Source organism: Ursus arctos, unplaced genomic scaffold (assembly GCF_023065955.2).
Source record: "Ursus arctos isolate Adak ecotype North America unplaced genomic scaffold, UrsArc2.0 scaffold_6, whole genome shotgun sequence".
In the NCBI taxonomy this organism is placed as follows: Eukaryota; Metazoa; Chordata; class Mammalia; order Carnivora; family Ursidae; genus Ursus; species Ursus arctos.
In genome coordinates this window covers 19,090,162-19,110,165 of record NW_026623078.1, presented here as the reverse complement: position 1 = coordinate 19,110,165, position 20,004 = coordinate 19,090,162, and the positions used below count along the sequence as shown (strand labels likewise).

At 40.5% G+C, this 20,004-nt stretch overlaps 1 protein-coding gene across 1 annotated transcript in view; it reads right to left on the bottom strand.

The window, feature by feature from the left end:
- Positions 1-8,053: 8,053 nt before the first annotated feature.
- The window catches only part of RAB2A (RAB2A, member RAS oncogene family), an 88,499-nt gene continuing 76,548 nt past the window's right edge, over positions 8,054-20,004 (bottom strand). The window contains exons 7-8 of the mRNA XM_026516433.4: positions 11,410-11,478; positions 8,054-9,376 (exon numbers count right to left, since the gene is read on the bottom strand). Of these exons, the coding sequence (XP_026372218.1) occupies positions 9,281-9,376; positions 11,410-11,478 (165 nt within the window). The 3' untranslated portion in view covers positions 8,054-9,280. The remainder of the gene's footprint in view (positions 9,377-11,409; positions 11,479-20,004) is intronic.

The following is a 20,004-nucleotide window of genomic DNA, read 5'->3' as shown; positions in this document are numbered from 1 at the left end:
CTTGTCTCAGAGTCGGCTTGGTGGGGAATTCGAACTTGGAGACTAATTTTAATTTTCCACCTTTTGTTTGTTTTCTTTATGTTTTCTGCAGCAAACACTGCATTTTAACAAGTTGTTTTTTAAAAAACTTTCGCTATTTTTTTTTAAAGATTTTATTTATTTATTTGACAGAGATAGAGACAGCCAGTGAGAGAGGGAACACAAGCAGGGGGAGTGGGAGAGGAAGAAGCAAGCTCCTAGCGGAAGAGCCCGATGTGGGACTCGATCCCAGAACGCCAGGATCATGCCCTGAGCCAAAGGCAGACGCTTAACGACTGAGCCACCCAGGCACCCCATGCATTTTAACAAGTTATAAAGGAAGACAGTGCTGTTGTTGTTGTTGTTTTAAAGGAACTTTCTGGACTTCTAGTTAAGCAGGGTGGGTTGAGCACAAGCCTTTATGTCTCTCTCAAGACCTCAATAAAAGCCATTATAAGGAATAAAATATACAAATACACAAGGGCACAGAGGCGAGGAAATGCCAACGCCATGTGGACTTGGCAGAGTGAAATGTCCGTGAACAGCGAGCCGCAGCACCATGGAAGGTGGCTCTGCGCCCCCTCTCCGCAACGCGTGGCCTGGGGTCCGAACTCCATGCCTCCTCACGCAGGAGCTGGAGGTTGATGGCAGATGCGGGCACCAAAGAGGGGGAGGGGTGAAGGCAGCGCTGAGAATGCTGGGGAGTCGCTTAGAAGGGGGAACAGGAGGGACAAGGGATGGTCACTTCTATTATAAGCCTTCTAGTACTATTAGACTTTTTGGAAGTGATGTACACATATAATTTTAATAATTTTTAAAAATTTTTATTCACTTATTTGTTAGAGAGTGAGAGCACGAGCAGGGGGAGTGGCAGGCAGAGGGAGAAGCAGGCTCCCTGCCAAGCAAGGAGCCCGATGCAGGACTTGATCCCAGGACCCTGGGATCGTGACCTGAGCCGAAGGCAGATGCTTAATGGCTGAGCCACCCAGGTGTCCCCTAAAATAAATCTCAGGTAGAAAGAAAGAAAGAAAGAAAGAAAGAAAGAAAGAAAGAAAGAAAGATGAAAGAAAGAAAAAGAAAAAGGAAGGAAGGAAGAAAGGAAGGGAAGAAAAGAGAAGAGAAAAGAAAAAAGAAAAAAGAAAAGAAAAGAAAAGGAAGGAAGAAAAGGAAGGAAAGAAAAAGTATTCAGGCTGAGAAAGAAGTGGGAAGGCAAGAAGAATTGGAAAGCACAGCACCACAGCTCATGCCATAGTCTGAGGAATTTTGTTACACAGACGGGTGATGCTGCCTGACAGGATGACACGAGGCCCTCAGAACAGGCGACCCCATGGAGACATACACACACAGCCCCATGAAGTCATGGGCCAAAGGGCCTGGGTTCCAATGGGTCTAGATTATGTAGGGAGATATTTGGAATCAGGAAGAGAATTCCATGTGCTGAGTTTTTCTCTAGATTTAGTAGACACAGTTAAACATAAGAAACATTAAGGGAGCATTCTTTAAAATCTCTTTACGGCCAGTTTGTTCATGTCCCAGATGGTGTTCCCCAAACCCCAGCTTCACCACGAACACTTATCGGGCTGATTAAAGAGCTAAGTGCTTCTCTTTCTTACTCTCTAAATCCATAATCCACAAGCACATTTTTTTATGCTCTGAATTGTGTTCCCCCACTTCTCAAATTCATATGTTGAAATCCTAACCCCAGTACAGACAAGGGTGACCTTATCTGGAGACAGGATCTTCACAGCGGTAATCCAGTTAATTTGAGGTCACAGGGGTGGGCCCTAATCCAATAGGACTGGTGTCCTTATAAGAAGGGGAAGTTGGGATACAAAGACACACACACACACACACACACACACACACACACACACACACACACAAAGGGAAGATGATGTGAAGAGACACAGGGACAGAGGGCCTTCTCCTCCCTCACAGCCCTCGGAAGGGGCCAACACAACCCCTGAGATCAAGGGTCGCATGCCCCACTGACTGAGCCAGCCAGGTGCCCCTGAACTGCACAGTCTTTAATACTTTGTTATGACAGCCCTGGCAAACTAATGATACATTACCTAACAATCCTTGCTTTTCTTCCCTAATATGCCCATTGTCTGCATAAATACCTTGCCCATCGTGCAGTGGGTGGTTGCATGGAATAAACTCCCTAACCTTTGATTTCTTTACTTATTCTTTAAAGATTTCTTTATTTGCGAGAGAGTGAGCACAGAGGGAGAAAGAGAAAGAGAAGCAGGCTCCCCGCTGAGCAAGGAGCAGGACGTGGGACTCGATCCCAGGATCCTGGGATTATGACCTGAGCCGAAGGCGGATGCTTAACCAACTGAGCCACCCAGGTGTCCCCTCACTGTCCTTTCAGACTGTAAGAGCCATCTATGACAATCCTCCGTAAGTACTTTTATTAGACTAATTGCAAAGAGGGTGTTGGACTCAGTGCTTTCACAGGAACCGGCGCCCGCTCGAGGGAAAGGTATCAAGTGGAGTCTGGCGAACTCGTACGCCAGCAGCTCCCAAGTCGCACACGGACACGTGTGAGAAGGTGTAGCAGAGGGTTGACTTTGCAGCCACTTACCAAGTTCTTGTGAATGTGAATTCTGTGCGAGAGCAGCTCCCGGGGACCGGAATGTGGCTATTTTAACGCAAGATTAATTGTCAGATATGAGACCGCAGCAGCCCGCTCTCCGTGACTGGCTCGCCCTCTCGCATTATCATACATGATTTCAGTATCTCAGACCCAAAACACAACCCTCTTGGTCAGCTCCCCCGCCCCCCCCGTAATTTGTTCTTTCTCGCTTATTTCCACAACACGAAGGACATCGTTTCTAGAATTTGTGTGATATCTCCACTCCAGTTGTATACCGTTCACACCGGCTTCGATTTTGAGCTGAATTCCAGGCATAAGGAATGATAAAAATTCTATCTTTAATGTCCCATCAAGAAAGTCCTACGTGTTATACCTGCGATTTTTCATGCAATCTCTGTGTACAAATATTTCGTGTTCCGAATAGCATCTTGATGTGTAGATTAAGTTACTTTGAGGTGGGAAGATGTACTATCCCTAGAGACGAACGCTTCTCTCCGGAGAAGCCGTGTGTGTGCGGGGCGGTGAAGCGGCTGTTACTCTCCCCAAAGCCCACAGATTCAATGCGACCTTTTACTGAAGGTACACAACCCATCAAAAAATGCCCCCGTTCACAGGATAGAAGGGATGTATCAATTTCCTAGGGTGGCTGTAACAAAAGGCCCCAAATGGCGTGGCTGAAGATAGAAACTTACACTTTCACAGTTCGGGAGGCTAGAAATGTCAGCGGGGCTGTGCTCCCTCTGATACCTGGAGAAGCCTTCCTTGGCTCGTCCTAGCTTCTGCTGGTTTGCTGGCGATGTCTGGCACTCCTTCCAGCCTCTGCCCTCATCGGCACGTGGCCTTCTCCCTGGTGTGTCTCTGTGTCTTCACGTGGCTATCTTCTTATGAGGACCCCAGTCATACTGACTTCATTTTCACTAATTTACATCTGTAATACTCCTATTTCCAAATCAAGACACATTCTAAGGTACTGGGGGTTAGGACTTTAGTATATTCTTCTGGGGGTGGGAGGGTGTAATTCAACCCATAACAAGGGGATAAGGTAAACCTCACACGTTTCAGTTTTAAGGGCAACTCATAAGGCAGCATTTTTATTTAACGAGACGAGATCTTATTTACAAGAACGTGTGCGTAAAGCACATGAGCATAGTTAAAAAATCGCAAGGCAAGTATCTCTGTAACCCCCACTCGGATCAAGAAACAGAACCTTGCTCATTCCAGAGAAGCCCCCTGCGTACCCCTCTTTCATCAGAACCCTCCTCCAGGGTCCATCCAGCATCCCACATTGAATTTAGTTGTCATGTCCCTCGAATCTGTGACAGTTCCTCATTTTTTGTCTTCCATGACCTTGGTGAATACTAGTCACTTTTTTTTTTTTTAATACAGATTTTATTTATTGGAGAGAGAGTAGGAGTGGGGAGAGCAGCAGAGGGAGGGGACAAGCAGACACTGCCCTGAGCACAGAACCCAATGCAGGGCTCGATCCCACGACCCTGAGACCATGACCCGGAGCCGAAATCAAGAGTCGGAAGCTCAACTGACTGAGCCACCCAGGTGCCCCACTAGTCAGTTATCTTGTAGGATGTTCCTCAATTTGGGTTTGTCTGAGGTTTCTTAACGATTAGGTTGAGACTATACATTTTTGGCAATAATCCCACAGAATCGTGCCCTTCTTAGTGCATCCCATCAGCTGGTCCATGATGTCCTTATATCTTATTGATCATTTGATGAAGGTGGTGTCAAGTTGGCTAACCGTCAAGTTAGTATTTTTCCTTCTGTAATATCTTGTGGGGATACACTGAGCCTATGTACATATCCTGTTTCCTGTCATTCTTTTGCCCACTGCATTTAACATTCATTAATGATACCTATCTTTACCAGTTACTGTGTTTCTGAGGATTTTGTTTACATCATATCTTCTAGCTCTACTAATTGGCATTCTGCTGTAAGGAAAAGCTGCCTCTTTCCCTCATTTATGTATGCAGTTATTCGTTTATATCATGGATGCTGAGTTCCATGGTTTACAATCTATTACTAGCATGAGTTATTTTTTTCAAAGCATTCCAGATTTGGCCATTGGAAGCATTAAGTTATTTTTTTCAAAGCATTATAGATTTGGCCATCGGTAGCATTGAGTCCCTTGTCATACTCCCCTTTCCCTCTCCATCATTTTATGAGCACTCCCTTACTTTTTTGGCGTCAAAGATGTTCTGGACTTGTTTTATGATTTCCCTGCCTCAGGCGTGGAATCAACCATTTCTCCAAGGTGCCCTAGCTCCCTTTATAGGAGAAGGTACTTAGAAGCCAGTATCTGTGTACGAGGTATGCTTACTGCTGCTGGGGTGTCTTTACTTTTAGGTCCTTCTCTTAGTAGACAAAACTAGGAAAGGTCTACGTGTATTCACACTCATCTATCTGTATTTCTCTATGCATCTGTACATATAAAAACCATGAGTTCCTAATACCTCCGATTTCAATCCAACACCACAGGGCTCATTCTAGTTTTTCCCAACGTTTACTTGTGACTCCTTTTTTCAATAATGAAAAAGGTTTTCATCACGGATCTTTCATTATCCACAATATATTTATTTGCTCTATCTAAATATGCTGAAGGTGTTTTTAGAATTGCTAACCTATACCCTTTACTACCTACAGTATAATTGCGTATAGTTCGTTATGTCTTTAGCCTTATACGGTCATCCTGTTTTCCAAAGTTGCTGGTTGTATGCTAGTTTTCTTTCCTGTCCCCTTCAGTGTGGTAATGTCACTCACTCATTTGTAATACTGGCAGGTTCATTCATTGCTTTTTATTTTGAGTTCTCTGAACATCCTGGTTGGTTTTAATTATTTTTGGAGTACTGAAAACACGACTATGGTTCTGAGTCAGAGCTAAACAAAAATGTACACTGAAAGAGGGGTCACTTGTCCCAAATACCCCATTCCCAACCCTCCTTACTTTCCACACTGAACCCACTCACCCTCTGTAGGTAACCAGTCTCATTAGTTTCTATTCTTGCTGTGTTTCTTTTACACAAATGAGCAGATACCTGCATATTTTCTTATATTATCGTCTCTATTACATTATGATAACCTATAGACACCCTTGCACTTTGCTTTTCTCACTTAACTATATCCTGGATATGATGACATCAATTCATAGAGCTCTTCCTCATGCTCTGTACGGCTGCGTAGGACTCCCTCGGGTGGGTGTACCATAGTTTATTCAATCACTCTATGTATAGACATTTAGGTCATCTCCAATTATTTTGCAATTACAACCAACGTTGCAGTGAGCAACTTCGTGCATTATGTGCTTTTGCACTGTTGAAAGGATACCGTCAGGGTATTTTCCTGGAAGTGAGATTACTGGGTCGACAAGTGCACTTTGGTTTTCTTAGGTATGACCAAGTTCCTCTCCAGAAGGGCAGCACTAGTTTGCACTTCCACTGACAACATCTGAGCATGTTTCACCAACAGAATGTGTTGTCATACTTCAAACTCCTTCCAATCTCACAGGTGAGAAATGTTATGTTTTAATTTCTGTATGTTTGAATTTTTATATTTTAGGGATATTTAAAAATCTTAAGGGTGAACTGTCTCTTTTTCCATTTTTTTTTTCTATCAGGATTTTGGTCCTTTGTCCTTCAACTTTGGGAGTTGGCCTCATGATATGAGAAAGCTTATGAATACCGAAATATACACACTGGCCCTTTAAAGATTCCCATCATGACTTCAACCACGTACTATTATCTAGTAAATACCAGTGCAGTATGAAATGCTCTACCATGGGGCTAGGTTCCATTTTCATTTGAACACCAAAGCACATGTAAACTCTTAAGAAACACAGGTCCGTATTTTAGTTTATCTTTTTGTATAGTCAATTCTTGTTTATTATGAAACAAGATTTTCTTTGCATTATTTTTTAGCTTATATAGTCAAACCCTATCCTGTCAGCCTTACTACTGAGCTTTGAAAGGGTTCAACTACCTATGAAAGAATGAATATTTAATGTGTTCCAAAGCCAGACATAAATCATTGTTTGAATGATTAGACACATTTTGGTATCATTTACATTCCCACCCTCCTGACTATGAGAAGATAAATAGGGGCTATTTTCCTGTTAACAGGCTATTTTAAAATTAAAAACAAACTGTGTGTGAAGATTCAGTTCAGCTCCCATGCTGTTTGAATTACCTATCAAATTATATGCTACTCTTTCAAAAATTTGCTCCTGATTCAGTTGTCTTAAATTCAGAAGACAAATAGTAACATTGTCTTTATGAAGATTACAACTTTGGAATGTTACATGTTAAGACAATAAAAGTTGTATTTAGTTTTTTAGTGACTGATTTTCTAGCTCTTAAATGTGTTCACAAATGCTGCAAAAATTTATCAAAGATCAACTAAAGACTCCAATATGGTATTAAAGCTTCAACTACAGGTGCCAGTATTATAGTATTTATGATAGGGATAAAAAAATGAGCAAAGAGTAGAAACCAGACACTGACACCGCTTTGTCAACTGACGTAAAGGATTCATCACACATATTTCTAAATCGTAGATGAGATCTGTGGAGAAAGTGGTAATGAATTATCGAGAAGTCTACTACTCACTCCTGCTGCCCAAGACGGAAGCAAATGAAGGTTGCTGTGGTAGGGGCTGTAGGAGCGCTCCATTTTTTCTTAGGGTATTAAAATACATGTGCTAGTCTGCTGTTGTTTGTTTTTACCATTTGTTTCTCCTCCTATACGTGATTTATAAGAGAATCAGGGGAGATGGCATGGAAGAGAGACACATTAAACTTCTGGAAAAGTTCGCAGTGGCTTATAACTACCAATTTCCAAAGACGCATCGCATCCCCTTCCCGGTAGAGAGCAGAACAAGTCGTAGCTGTCCAAGGCTTTCCTACTCATCATTAATGACAGCGAATGGTGAGATTCGTGAATTTTATATGACCACTTTAAGGAAAGACAAGTTTAGAATAACAATACTCAAGAAACTTGAATTCCTCTCACCTTTCCCTCTGGCCTCCAGGAGTGCGTTAAAACGAACCTAAGGTAACAACAGGTGTTTTCCCACAAGAGTAATGGCAGAGCTCTGACGGAGTATTGCTGACTCTTCGGGGAAGACCCGCAGAAGGCCGAAGTCAGTGAGTGAACTGAAAGTAGTTTCACACTTAGAACTTCTTTATAAACCCTGCTTATAGTTCGAATGCGCTTCTGTGCTGGTTTGAGAGGTAGGAAATACTTGCTTACATTGTCAGTAACGAAAAGAATTTCAATATCGTGAAGAGTTTGATCACATTTAAGCAAAATTTTTAAAAAGGGTGTTAAACATGCTGACCCTTTAAAAAATATGCTCAAATAAATACATGTGGACAGACTAAAAAAATACATTAAAAAAATGATCTGGTCATAATAAAAAAAAAAGGAACACTTTTATACATAGGATTTTATTTTGCACTGCTGTAACAATTTCATTATAGACCAAGGGAGAGGAAAAAAAAAAAAAAGGGATAAAACCACCACACTGAGTAAATTACTAAAGCTTTTCTACTTTTGACAGGATTTTCCATCTGGTAGATTTATTGTCATATCCCCTTCAAAACAGACAAGATGCTTACCATATTTTAAAGATTATAGGTTGCCACTGAAAGAAAAATTTTACACAGTCACTGTACATCAAGGTTGAAAAACTGTCCTGCATGAAAAATATACTTAGAAATCATGTGAATAAAAGCAAAAGAAAACATTATTGTGTTTAAGGAAAGATTAAAGTCCTCATAATGTGCCATCTAAATGTGGACATTCATTCTTCTTGGAGTCGCTTAGGTGTAGGGAGTTCTTGCTTCTGCCCATTTCACTCATTATACTGTGTTTTTACCCAACAGTATTCATTAAGGCAAACAAATCCTTTTCTGAAGAGGTCTTAAAGAAACTGTGGACATATAGCAAACTTTTGGCATTAAAACAGGTTAACACATACAGAGCTTTTAGTAATGTACATTAAGCATATTTTCTTGGACTAGTGACAAGAAAAGATGAACATGCTCGTTAACAATGTCAAAAAGTTTAAAATTCAGTGTCCAAGCAATTCCTAACAATGCTTCTGTAGCTTTAAGCTCTAAACGGTATAGAATTTATGCAAATGCATTAAAGAATTCAAGCTTGGCAAATTACACCCAAGCAGGTTAAACTGTATATACAGAAAGTAAGTGATAAATACAGAATTAAAAGAGTCCTTCTGGTTTTCCTTATAGCCTTGAAAATTGACAAACTTTTTGAGGACAGTTCTAGAATATTAAACATTAGGTCACCACAGGTGTGAAACCTAACCACACAAACTGATTTAAAATACTCGAGATGACTTTGTAGTGTTTAATACAGTTCAGTTCGTAGGTAAGGGCACAAGACAACATTTAACAAAAATAATCACATCAATTGACCTAGAAATCAAATGCAAATAGATATGAATACAATCTGCAAAATCTGTCTTTTTAAGTGAACATTAACCATTTATTCAAAGTTATACAAGAATTTGAAGGATTAAAGTCTCCTGTGACATAAAGCCATGTCAAATAGTTTCATGTCTCAGCTGAGCAGGAGGAGAGAGTGAAAGAGGAAGTGAGTCGCCGCATTTGGGCAGCGAACAGTAAAAACGGACTCAACAGCAGCCTCCCCCGGCCTGCTGCCCTCCCTGATTGCCTGCGTGTGTGGCGTTAGTAGCAGCGTGCTGAGGGCCGATTTTAATGCCGTTTGCCTGGAAGGAAAGGGGGAAAGGACAAAAAAATGTTAATGGGCCCCAACCAGAGAGTACAGTTTAACTCAATTTCAAGAACTCCGGTGAATTCTTAATGACATGATTTTACCAAACAATTCGGAAAAAAATACATTAAGCAGATTTTGGCAACAATTACAACAGTATCTCTGACGGGATGTTCCTTCCTTTTAAAAATAATACTGTGGAAATCTTTCTGAAAATAACTCTTTATCCTACCAGGTACTTGTGAGTAAACAGAACCCGGGGAGTGCCACTTTCTAGGGCGTTCTCATGACGGAGAAACTGTTTCAAAACCATGACTGCAAGTACTCTTTTTGAAAGACAAAAACATGCACGGCCCTATGCTGCCCGAATACAACGTCAACTCTTTTCTCTAGATAGCACTTCTGCTCCATGTTGAATCAGCTGTGCGGGCTAAGGCCATATGAGTGTTCTGTGTCATCAATAATTTCTATGATCCCCAAAGACATGGCAGCTTGCCAAGAACCCACACACAGAGTAGTTCTTTCATTCATCAAACTCACACTTCTGTCTTAGCCCTCACTCCCTCAAGTGGATTTTACCTACAAATACAACACTTTGAGAAAAGTAATACAGTAGCTTCAGAAATTAAGCTCTTAAGGAAACTTTACGTCACAGTAAATCTCAGATTTATAGCGCTTGGCAGTTGCTCCGCAACAGTAGTAGCCCGGGGCTTTCTGGCACTAGCTCAGTATTGACAGCAGCTGATGTGGTTTCTTTTCGCTCTTTTGACTCCTCTTTAATAAAAAGCATGCCCTATGGCTCATTGGTTTTGCCCCCTCTGGGCTGGTAGCAACTTCTTGAGGAATCAAGGAGTCAGACTTGGCATCAGGCCAAATAAATCGCACGGCCTGTTGGCTCCTGACAGCACATTACAATCAACGCCGCACCAGGCCAGTAAAGCAGTCAGCTACTATATGAAACCAGACAGAAACAATGAACGTGCCCTTTTAAACAGAGGCCCAATTACTGTTCAATCTACCTGGCATTAGTCTCTGAATGGTGTTGTCTTTAAAGGAACTCAAAATCTACTGCCATATAAGCCTACAAGATAGGATTTAGAAAATATATTACTCCAAATTAAAAGAAATGAGAAAATCAAGTACTTTTTGGAACCCTCAGGCAAACTGTTGTTTGTTTTAGCAAAGAATATTGAGGCAGATATGGAAGAGCCTTGTTTATGTACAGGCCAAGAGCCACACATGCAATAAAGGGTTCCTAACACCATCCTTCCCTAACTGTGACTCTGGGAAGCACAAAGTCTCAATACGGAATGGCAAAACTATTTATGTAAAAGTAATCTACCATACAGCCACATCAACATTCTGAAATAAGTAAGTGCATTGTGGGAGTCAGGTCAGAATGATAACCTTTGGTAAACACTCTGAATTACATGCTTCAAAGCTTTACGTTTTATCCTAATCATATTCATCAAGTTATTTTACAAAGAAGACAAAACCAAAAACAATGCCAATTGCCAATTATATATATTAGTCTCCTGAAAACATGCTATGCTATACTGGGAGTCATTTCCAAATTGGGTATTTCCCTCTTTCATACTAGACAAGAGAGCGAGCATCTTGCATTAGTAACATAGTATGTGCATTTACACACTAGAAAATTATTCCCCAAAGCAGATGACACCATATGGATGCGTGGATGAAAGTGGATTTTCTTCTCTCTTTGGAGGGTTATCTTTTTTTGCATTGCTTGCAATAAATGGTCACTTATTTTAATCCATTTTCACGGACAAAGCGATGCCCTACTAGAACATAAACATTTACCTATTATAGAACATAGAACAAAATCTTCCGTTAGAGGATTATAAACTAATAATGTGTTAACTGACATCATAGACCCATTTAAGGAATTTAAAAGAAATATAAACTCATGAATCCATGTAGTAATTAAAATTCAGTTCTACATTAGTATGAGCCAATAGTATTTATTTATACATACACATATATAGATAGATAGAGACATAGATATACCTCGTTATTAATGTCAAAGACTCCTTCTTGGATTTTCTCATAAATTTCTTTTGCTGTATTAATAAATGCCTGAAATATAGAGAAATTGATTTGAATTATTTAAAATCACAAAGATAAAAGAACATTATGTAAAAACTCTGTAGAATGTCATAAAGTTCCACATAAGAAAACCAACCAATGTAATGCAGCATGTTAATTAATAAGGGACAAAAACCATATGATCACTTCAATAGAGGCAGGCAGAAGCAGCATTTAACAAAATCCAACAACCTTTCATGATAAAGGGACTTCCTCAACAGCATCTATGAAAAACTCACAGCTAACACCACACCAAGTGGTGAAGACTTAAAGCTTTCCTAAAGATCAAGAACGAGGCAAGGGTGTATACGAATGTTCGTCATCAGCAGCAATAGCCAAGAAGTGCAAACAACACGAATGTTAATCTACTGACGAATAAAAAACCCAAAAGGTGGTATAGCCTTTAATAACACAATATTACTCAGTCATAACAAAAAATGAAGTACTCCTTCCTACTACAATGTCCATGAACCTTGAAAACATTGTGCTAAGTAAAAGAAACTAGATGTAGAAGACCACACATAGCATGACTCCATTTACTGAAATGTCCAGAAGAGTTCAACCCATAGAGAGAAAAAGTAGATGAGTGGTTGCCAAGGACTAGGGAAACGGAGAGTGACTGCTAATGCGTATGCGGTTTCTTTTGGGGTGATAAAAATGTTCTGGAATCAGATAGTGGTGATGGTTGCACAACTTTGTGAGTACACTAAAACCTACTGACCTGTACTCTTTAAAAGGGTACCCTATGATCCAGCAATTACACTACTGGGTATTTACCCCAAAGATACAGACGTAGTGAAGAGAAGGGCCATATGCACCCCAATGTTCATAGCAGCATTGTCCACAATAGCTAAATTGTGGAAGGAGCCAAGATGCCCTTCAACAGACGAATGGATTAAGAAGATGTGGTCCATATATATACAACGGAATATTAGCCATCAGAAAGAACGATTACCCAACATTTGCAGCAACATGGACAGGACTGGAGGAGATTATGGTAAGTGAAATAAGTCAAGCAGAGAAAGACAATTATCATATGGTTTCACTCATTTATGGAACATAAGAAATAGCAGGAAGATCAGTAGGAGAAGGACGGGAAGAATGAAGGGGGGTAAACAGAAGGGGGAATGAACCATGAGGGACTGTGGACACTGGGAAACAAACTGAGGGCTTCAGAGGGGAGGGGGGTGGGGGTTTGGGATAGGCCGGTGATGAGTATTAAGGAGGGCACATATTGCATGGAGCACTGGGTGTTATACGCAAATAATGAATCATGGAACATTACAGCAAAAACTAAGGATGTACTGTATGGTGACTAACATAATAAAAAATTATAAAAAATAAATAGATAGCTAGAGAGGTAGGTAAATTTTATGGTATATAAACTATATCCCAAAAGAAAACTTCATCACTGGAGGGGGAAGGCAGGGATACCATCATGTGAGACTAGCACACAGAAGAAAAAGCTGTCAGTTCGGTAAACTGCATAAACTTTCTGTTGAAACCAGCTTACTTTCAGAGGCCACTGTTCCACACAGGATCCTCTTCACCAGGGCAATGTGTTACTTAATACACAGTTTAAGAGGGAAAGAATCAAAGGACATTTATGATAAAGCAGCTCAGCTTCCATGCCATGCTGAATGAAGTTTCACCCTTTTCCCACATAGCACACTACTAAATTGACCAAAAAACCACAAAACACAAAAAAACAAAAATACCCCAAAAAACAAAACAGTGTTAAGACACTGACCAAATTACGCCTCTTATTTCCAAATGAATCCACAAGCACTCTACATGCATGTAAAATATCAAGCTACCAGGGGGCCCCTGGCTCAGTCAGTAGAGCATGTGACTCTTGATCTTGGGTTTGTGAGTTCTGGCCCCATGCTGAGAGTAGAGATTACTAAACACACAAATAAAAAAAAATATTAGGATGTTTTATACGAATAGTGCCAATGCTACCAAAAAGTGTTCAGAACCTCACGTCTGAACTCTCCCATCTGAGAGCTCACAGATAGCAGGGCTCACATCCTAAGTCAGGGCCTCTTCGGTGAGCAGTCTATGAAAATTCATACAAGGCTATTCTCCACTAGCACTGCCACAGATTTAATTCCGAATTTACAAAGCAAACAGGTTCATGGAGAGGAACCAGTCCTACCTTTCGTCTTCTCCGCACTGGAAACATCTGACTGCTGAACTTGCCACCGGAGCTTTTGTTTCCTAATTAACAGGACTGATATGTTTTCACCTTTAAAGGCCTTACAGCTCCCCAGAGTCATCAATCTACGGCAGCTCAATTACTGCACCAAGAACACACCAGTCAGCGACGGAGACGCCAGTGACTGCGGCAGGAGCGCAGAGATATGAATATGCATAAACTCTAAGTGGCTGATCGAATCATCAGAGAGGGTCATGAGAATTTGCAGCAAAATAATGAGAAGAATTAATCACTGCAGATTCACGAGGCACTTAGGAAGCAAGTGCGCTTTTCCTGTGCGCTGGAGTTATAGGGAAGGAGAAATTGGCTTCCAGCCAACTCTGAATTGATTCACATTCCTCAAAATTGAAGTTACCCTTATAAATAAGGAAAAACTTAACTTTATTTCCAATAACATGTCAATTACGGTGATGGCCTTAGAAACCAGGCTAACTAAATATTGAAGTCAACAGATTCATAAATTCACAGGGCTCTAAATCCTTAAAGGGGCAGGCACCTGCATGTGTACATCTCCCTAGAACAGACAGAACTACAAGATCCCATAAATGAGTTATACCTTCATATAAACAAGCATTTGTATTATAAAAGATATATAAATGTGCCAATTTATGTAAAGAAATGCACATTTTTGCTAATCTGTTGATGAATCATTTTAAAAACTGGCCAAGAAAGCTATGCTATATGAAATTTTCTAAGTCACTACTAATTTTATGACCTGAATAGTATTTAATATTATTAAGCACCTTTAAGAACCACTGTACCCAATGGACTTAAGATGCATTTTATATCTGAAGAACATGCAATTAATTTCATTACAATGGAGATACATACAAATGGATATATTTCCTTTCGTAATTCTCATCATCAATGAAATAGTCTTTGGACAATGCTTCATTTACTTGCCATCCAACTCATGATTATATACTGAAAACACTGAAATAAAATATCTTTCCACTCCTCTGGGTGTATGATAAAGAGAATATTATATAAATGGGTTGCTTTGTTCACATGATGGCAAAATTAATTATATTTAATATGTATTATTAAATGATTAATTAATGATCAATTTTAATGAATCCTTAGTTTAAAACCCGATGTGACAAATGCAGACATTAGTTCACATGTTTTAAAAGCCGGTGGCTATCGATTGAAACTGTTGAATCCCCAAATATAATGAACATTAATCAAATACTGTTAAGGCTTATCAGAGATGATATGAAACTTCTAAGAGCAGAGCCTTGGGTGTTACAGACAGTATCTGTCCCCTAGAGCTGCAAGCATTTCAAGAACTCGGAAAGACAAGAGACACCTCTTAAAGTAACTGGCTAGAATTTTAATTGCTCATTTTACTCTAGTCACTAAAAAGCAATGCCCACATATATCTTTCAATGTAGCAATGTGAAATACCTCTAGAACAGACAACAAAGAGGAAATGAGCAACAATTTAACTAGATACCACAAAGCCTTTACACTAAAGCTCTCATGTTTTCATGGGATAGTCTTAACTTGAAATTCCTTTCGGTTCTAAACATACCTTTAATCAGTTTCACTTCTTCTATTTCCCATGCTATAGAAACAAATTCTAAGGAGGGAGCAGGATAAAGAAAAGGGGAAGGGCGCCTGGATGGCTTAGTCAGTTAAGTGCCTGCCTTTGGCTCAGGTCATGATCCCATGGTCCTGGGATTGAGTCCCTCCTCGGGCTCTTTGCTCAGCGGGGAGCCTACTTCTCCCCCTCCCTGCTGCTCCCCCTGCTTGTGCTCACTCGCTCTCTGACAAATAAATAAATAAATAAAATCTTAAAAAAAAAAAAAAAGACAGAAAAGGGGAGCATGCATGAGGGCGTGTCTGTGAGTGGTAGGCCCGGTCAAACCTATGTAGTATTAGGGGCAGAGGCAACAGGGGAGCCTGCATATGGCGGCAGCTGTGGGGACAGCAAACTGTGGACATCTCACAGCTCCTGACAGCGGAGTACACGCACTAATGATGATGGTCCATGGCATTAAGGAGAGAGGCTATAACCTGGTAAACTAATCTACCTGGAATACTTATTTATTATCAGAAAAATGAAGTTAATGACACAGCTACAGAAATTTTTAGCATTAGTTAGTGCAACACTTTCAAAGCATGACAACCTAAAGATCACTGTTTTGTAACATGTAAGTTAGAACTGTAAGCAAGAACATTATACACTTCTATACTCCACAAATACAATCAAATCTGAATATTAATAAATAGGTTACGGAACAGGAAAAAACATCTGCTAAGAAACCGATGTCAAAAGATTTCATTATTAGCACTGTGAAACAAACAATATCTAGGCAGAGCCACAATTATGTAGTAGAAACAGATTTCTGTGTAGCTAACTTAATTTGGTGAGCCTCTTGCTTTCCCATGCAAAATCAAAGGCCTGACCCTCTTCATTTTGCCATTAGCTCTCCCCCTTTGCCCTATTTGATTAATTGCCATGGTCAGTTCTTTACCTTCATTAGCCATTAATTGCCTTCCACCTTAGACACTAATCTTTCAGCCCCTGGCACTAGTTATCTGAATGGTTCTAATACCTACAGTTAAGTCAATTTTCACTGACTTCCCTAGCAAAAATTAAAATGAACATAACCACAAAGAACTATAAATGCATTATAATTCAAATAAATAATCAACATACAAGCTGATGCGTATCCTATCATTCATCATTCACCCAGGGATACCTACTGCTACCTGAGACCCAGCACTTCCCTAGGTACTATGGAAGATATAGGGAAGAGGATATAGTTCTTACTATTGTGAACGAACACAATTTAGTTGGGAGAACTGAAGCACAGGGACTTAAATCTCTGTTGAAGATGCAGGAAAAAGAAACTTTCTGCACGGACAGAGGGAGAATGCGTGCAGGGCAGGACTGAGGGAGGTCTACATGTGGGCCAAGGACAATGTGTTCAGGGCCTTTCTTTACAGCCGATGAGAGAGGACAGAGACAAAGGGGAACACAGAACAACGTTTCATTTTTATTATGGTTTAACAGTTTTTAACGCAAAATACTGAAAATAGATTGTCTACAACAGAGTAAAAGATTTAAATTCTTTCTTTATGTCACATGCTGCCACCTGGTGGCAAAAGGAAAAGTATACCATCTGATAGGTAAGAATTCAAAATAAATCAAAGTATCTTGGTTTCATTTAAACATCTTGAACAGGGGTGCACCTGGCTGGCTCAGTTGGTGGAGCATGTGACTCTTGACCAGAGGGTTGTGAGTTCAAGCCCCACGTTGGCTGTAGAGATTACATAAAAGTAAGTCTTTAAATAAATAAACATCTTGAACAGATACATGCTAGACAGCAAAGTACCCTGTGAAATCAGTGATTCTGTAGTTTTTTTCTTAGAACTGGGAAACGTGAGGTAACTAAAATGTTAATTTTCTCCTCAATTCCGAATCAATGCTATGAACACTACAGGTGTCCATGTGATGAAGCTAATAATAACCAATATTTGCTAAGTACTCACTAATGGGCCGGTCACTATGCTAAGTAATTTGCACAGGTGTTCATTATTTCTGAAAGAAATTCAAAATACGTATAAAAATGAGGAAATTAATTTTAATTTTCTTTCATTTGCTCCCAAGAAGATCTGTGGGATGAAGTTATCCTTATGAGATTAGGAGGATGCTAAGGGGGGAGCTCTAGAACCAGACTGTCTAGGTTCTGACTCTAGCACCATGTCTTACTAGACGTGTTGCTTTGGACCCACTGCTTACCCGGTCTGTAGCATGAGGATAATAATGGTGCCTACTTCACAGACTATCTGGGAGGATGAATGTGTAAAGCGCTGAGAACAGAGCTTGGCAAGCAGTAAGCACTCATGCCTTGTTAGCCTTCAGCATCATAAATGTGTGAGTGCAATGACGTGTGGGGAACAACAGGAGAGGGTAGAATGTGTCCTGAAACACGGCAGACAGAGTAAAGGAGAGAGACGGTGATCAAGGGGTGCCTGGGTGGCTCAGTCGGTTAAGCGTCTGCCTTCGGCTCAGGTCATGATCCCAGAGACCCGGGACAGAGCCCTGCACTGGGCTCCCTGCTCAGTGGGGAGTCTGCTTCTCCCTCTATCTCTCATCCTGCTTGTGCTGTCTCTCTCTCACTCTTTCTGTCTCTCTCTCAAATAAAATCTTAAAAAAAAAAAAGGTTAAAAAAAACCAGTAATCAATACTCTTCAGTGAATTAAAGCATCTTGATTAAATAAAAACTAAACATTAAAAAAGTAAATTAGGAACATGCACCATGTACAGTGAGCTCTGAAAATAAAATATATTGAGGTAAGGCTTAAATATTATGCAAAGACAGGGAAGTCTTGTGGGAAGACCATCAGATCAGAATTCAAGATTAGGCAGTTTAAATACAAACTCCTTCAAATCCTGTGGCTTTAAAATGTTCTGAGTCTATCTGATCTAGTTTCGGGAAGAGAGAATTCATACACATATCGTCCAATACAATGGCTTTCAAATTGTATTTCACAGACATCTTGCAGGGGCCACCTCTTGGGATGAGGTAGGAAGTAGGGAGGGCCCAGTGAAAGGAGAATGAAAACTCCTCTTTCCTCCTTTCCCATGGCATCCCACTCTGCTTTTCTTTCATAGTTTCCCGCATTTCATTAGAAGGAAGAGGGCCACTGCTAAATCTATAGTAACTCTCACTTTATAGACAGGACTGAGCTACAAAAGGAGAAATGACTTGTCTAAGACCATGCACAACTGCAGCAGAAGCAAGATTAGCAGGACTGACATTCTGCCCACATTTACCTTCCCTTTATCAGGATGACTTAATCTTTTTTTTTTTAAGATTTTTATTTTTATTTATTTATTTGACAGACAGAGAGAGAGAGAAAGCACAAGCAGGGGGAGCAGCAGGCAGAGGGAGAGGGAGAAGCAGGCTCACTGAGCAGGGAGCCCAACTCGGGGCTCGATCCCAGCATCCTGGGATCATGACCTGAGCTGAAGGCAGGCGCTTAACGACTGAAATACCCAGATGCCCCAGGATCACTTAATCTTTAACACAACTCAAAGGAATTTTCATTTATTTCATGTTTTCATTTTATTTTATGATGAATTTATAAAGAGGCAAGGTTGGCAACAGGGAGACCAGTACAGAGTCTAAAACAATAATCCAGATAAGAAATGACAGCCTGACAAATTAACTGTGGCAACCAGAATGGAAAGCAAAGATCAAACTTAGTATCTACTTTGGGGAAATTAACAGGACTTGGTAAATAACAGGGCAAGAATGGTAAGGTATTTAAGGGTGACTCCACTTTTGGCTGAAGTGAGTGACAGGGAAGGCTGTGCCATGAATTGAGATAAATAAAATAGGAGGGGCACCTGGGTGGCTCACTCAGTTAAGCGTTCAACTCTTTGATTTCGGCTCAGGTCATGATCTCAGGGTTGTAAGATTTAGCCCCGTGCTGGGCTCCGCGCTCAGCACGGAGTCTGCCTCTTTCTCTCTCTTCCTCTGCCCCTCCTTCTGCTAGTGTTCTCTGTCTAAAACAAACAAATCTTTAAAAAAAATAAAATAAAAAGGAAAAATCGGGTTTCAAGGAGAGAATGAAGAGTTTATTTTAGACACATGGAATTCTAATGCTTATGTCAGATACAAGTGGAAAAGTCTTGGTAGCTGTGATCTAGATAATTGTGGGCTTATATATGAATATGCACTGTAAATGTGTGAGTACGTAAGTGTGTGATATGCACATATCAGCAGGACTTTCCCCAGTCACGTTTAGTTACCATAGTTTCGTAGAGAAAGCAGATGTAACTTTCAAAGTTCGTTTGGCTTGGATGATCCAAGTTCTGTTGGGTGACGCCCAAGTAAGGGGTGGAGAAACTGAGGCTAGGCAGCAAAAATCTTCCCATTAGGGGAAGAGAATAAGTATTTATTAAACACTCCTCCACGGATGCTGGAAACCTGATAAGGTCAGGTCAAATTTCCCGTGAAAAAGTCGTGTGGTACCCTTGACACTGAGAACAGGGTTAAGGGGACAAGAAAGCCTTCAGTTTACGCCACATTCCAGCCTTATAGAAATACCTGTGCCAACACTTACAATACAGCCCAAGGCAGGTAAGATGTCCTCTCAATGCAAATTAGGTCTGGAGGTACTGGGACAGGAAACACGCATTAGCAAGGGGTCTTGAAATTGGTGTTCTTAGTTACACAAGTCATGTGTTTTCTCTAGACACAAAAATCCACCTATCCTGTCAGATGGCTTGGCAAGCTACTGCAATCTGTCTCAGGGCCAGTTAGCTGACTATGTTTTCA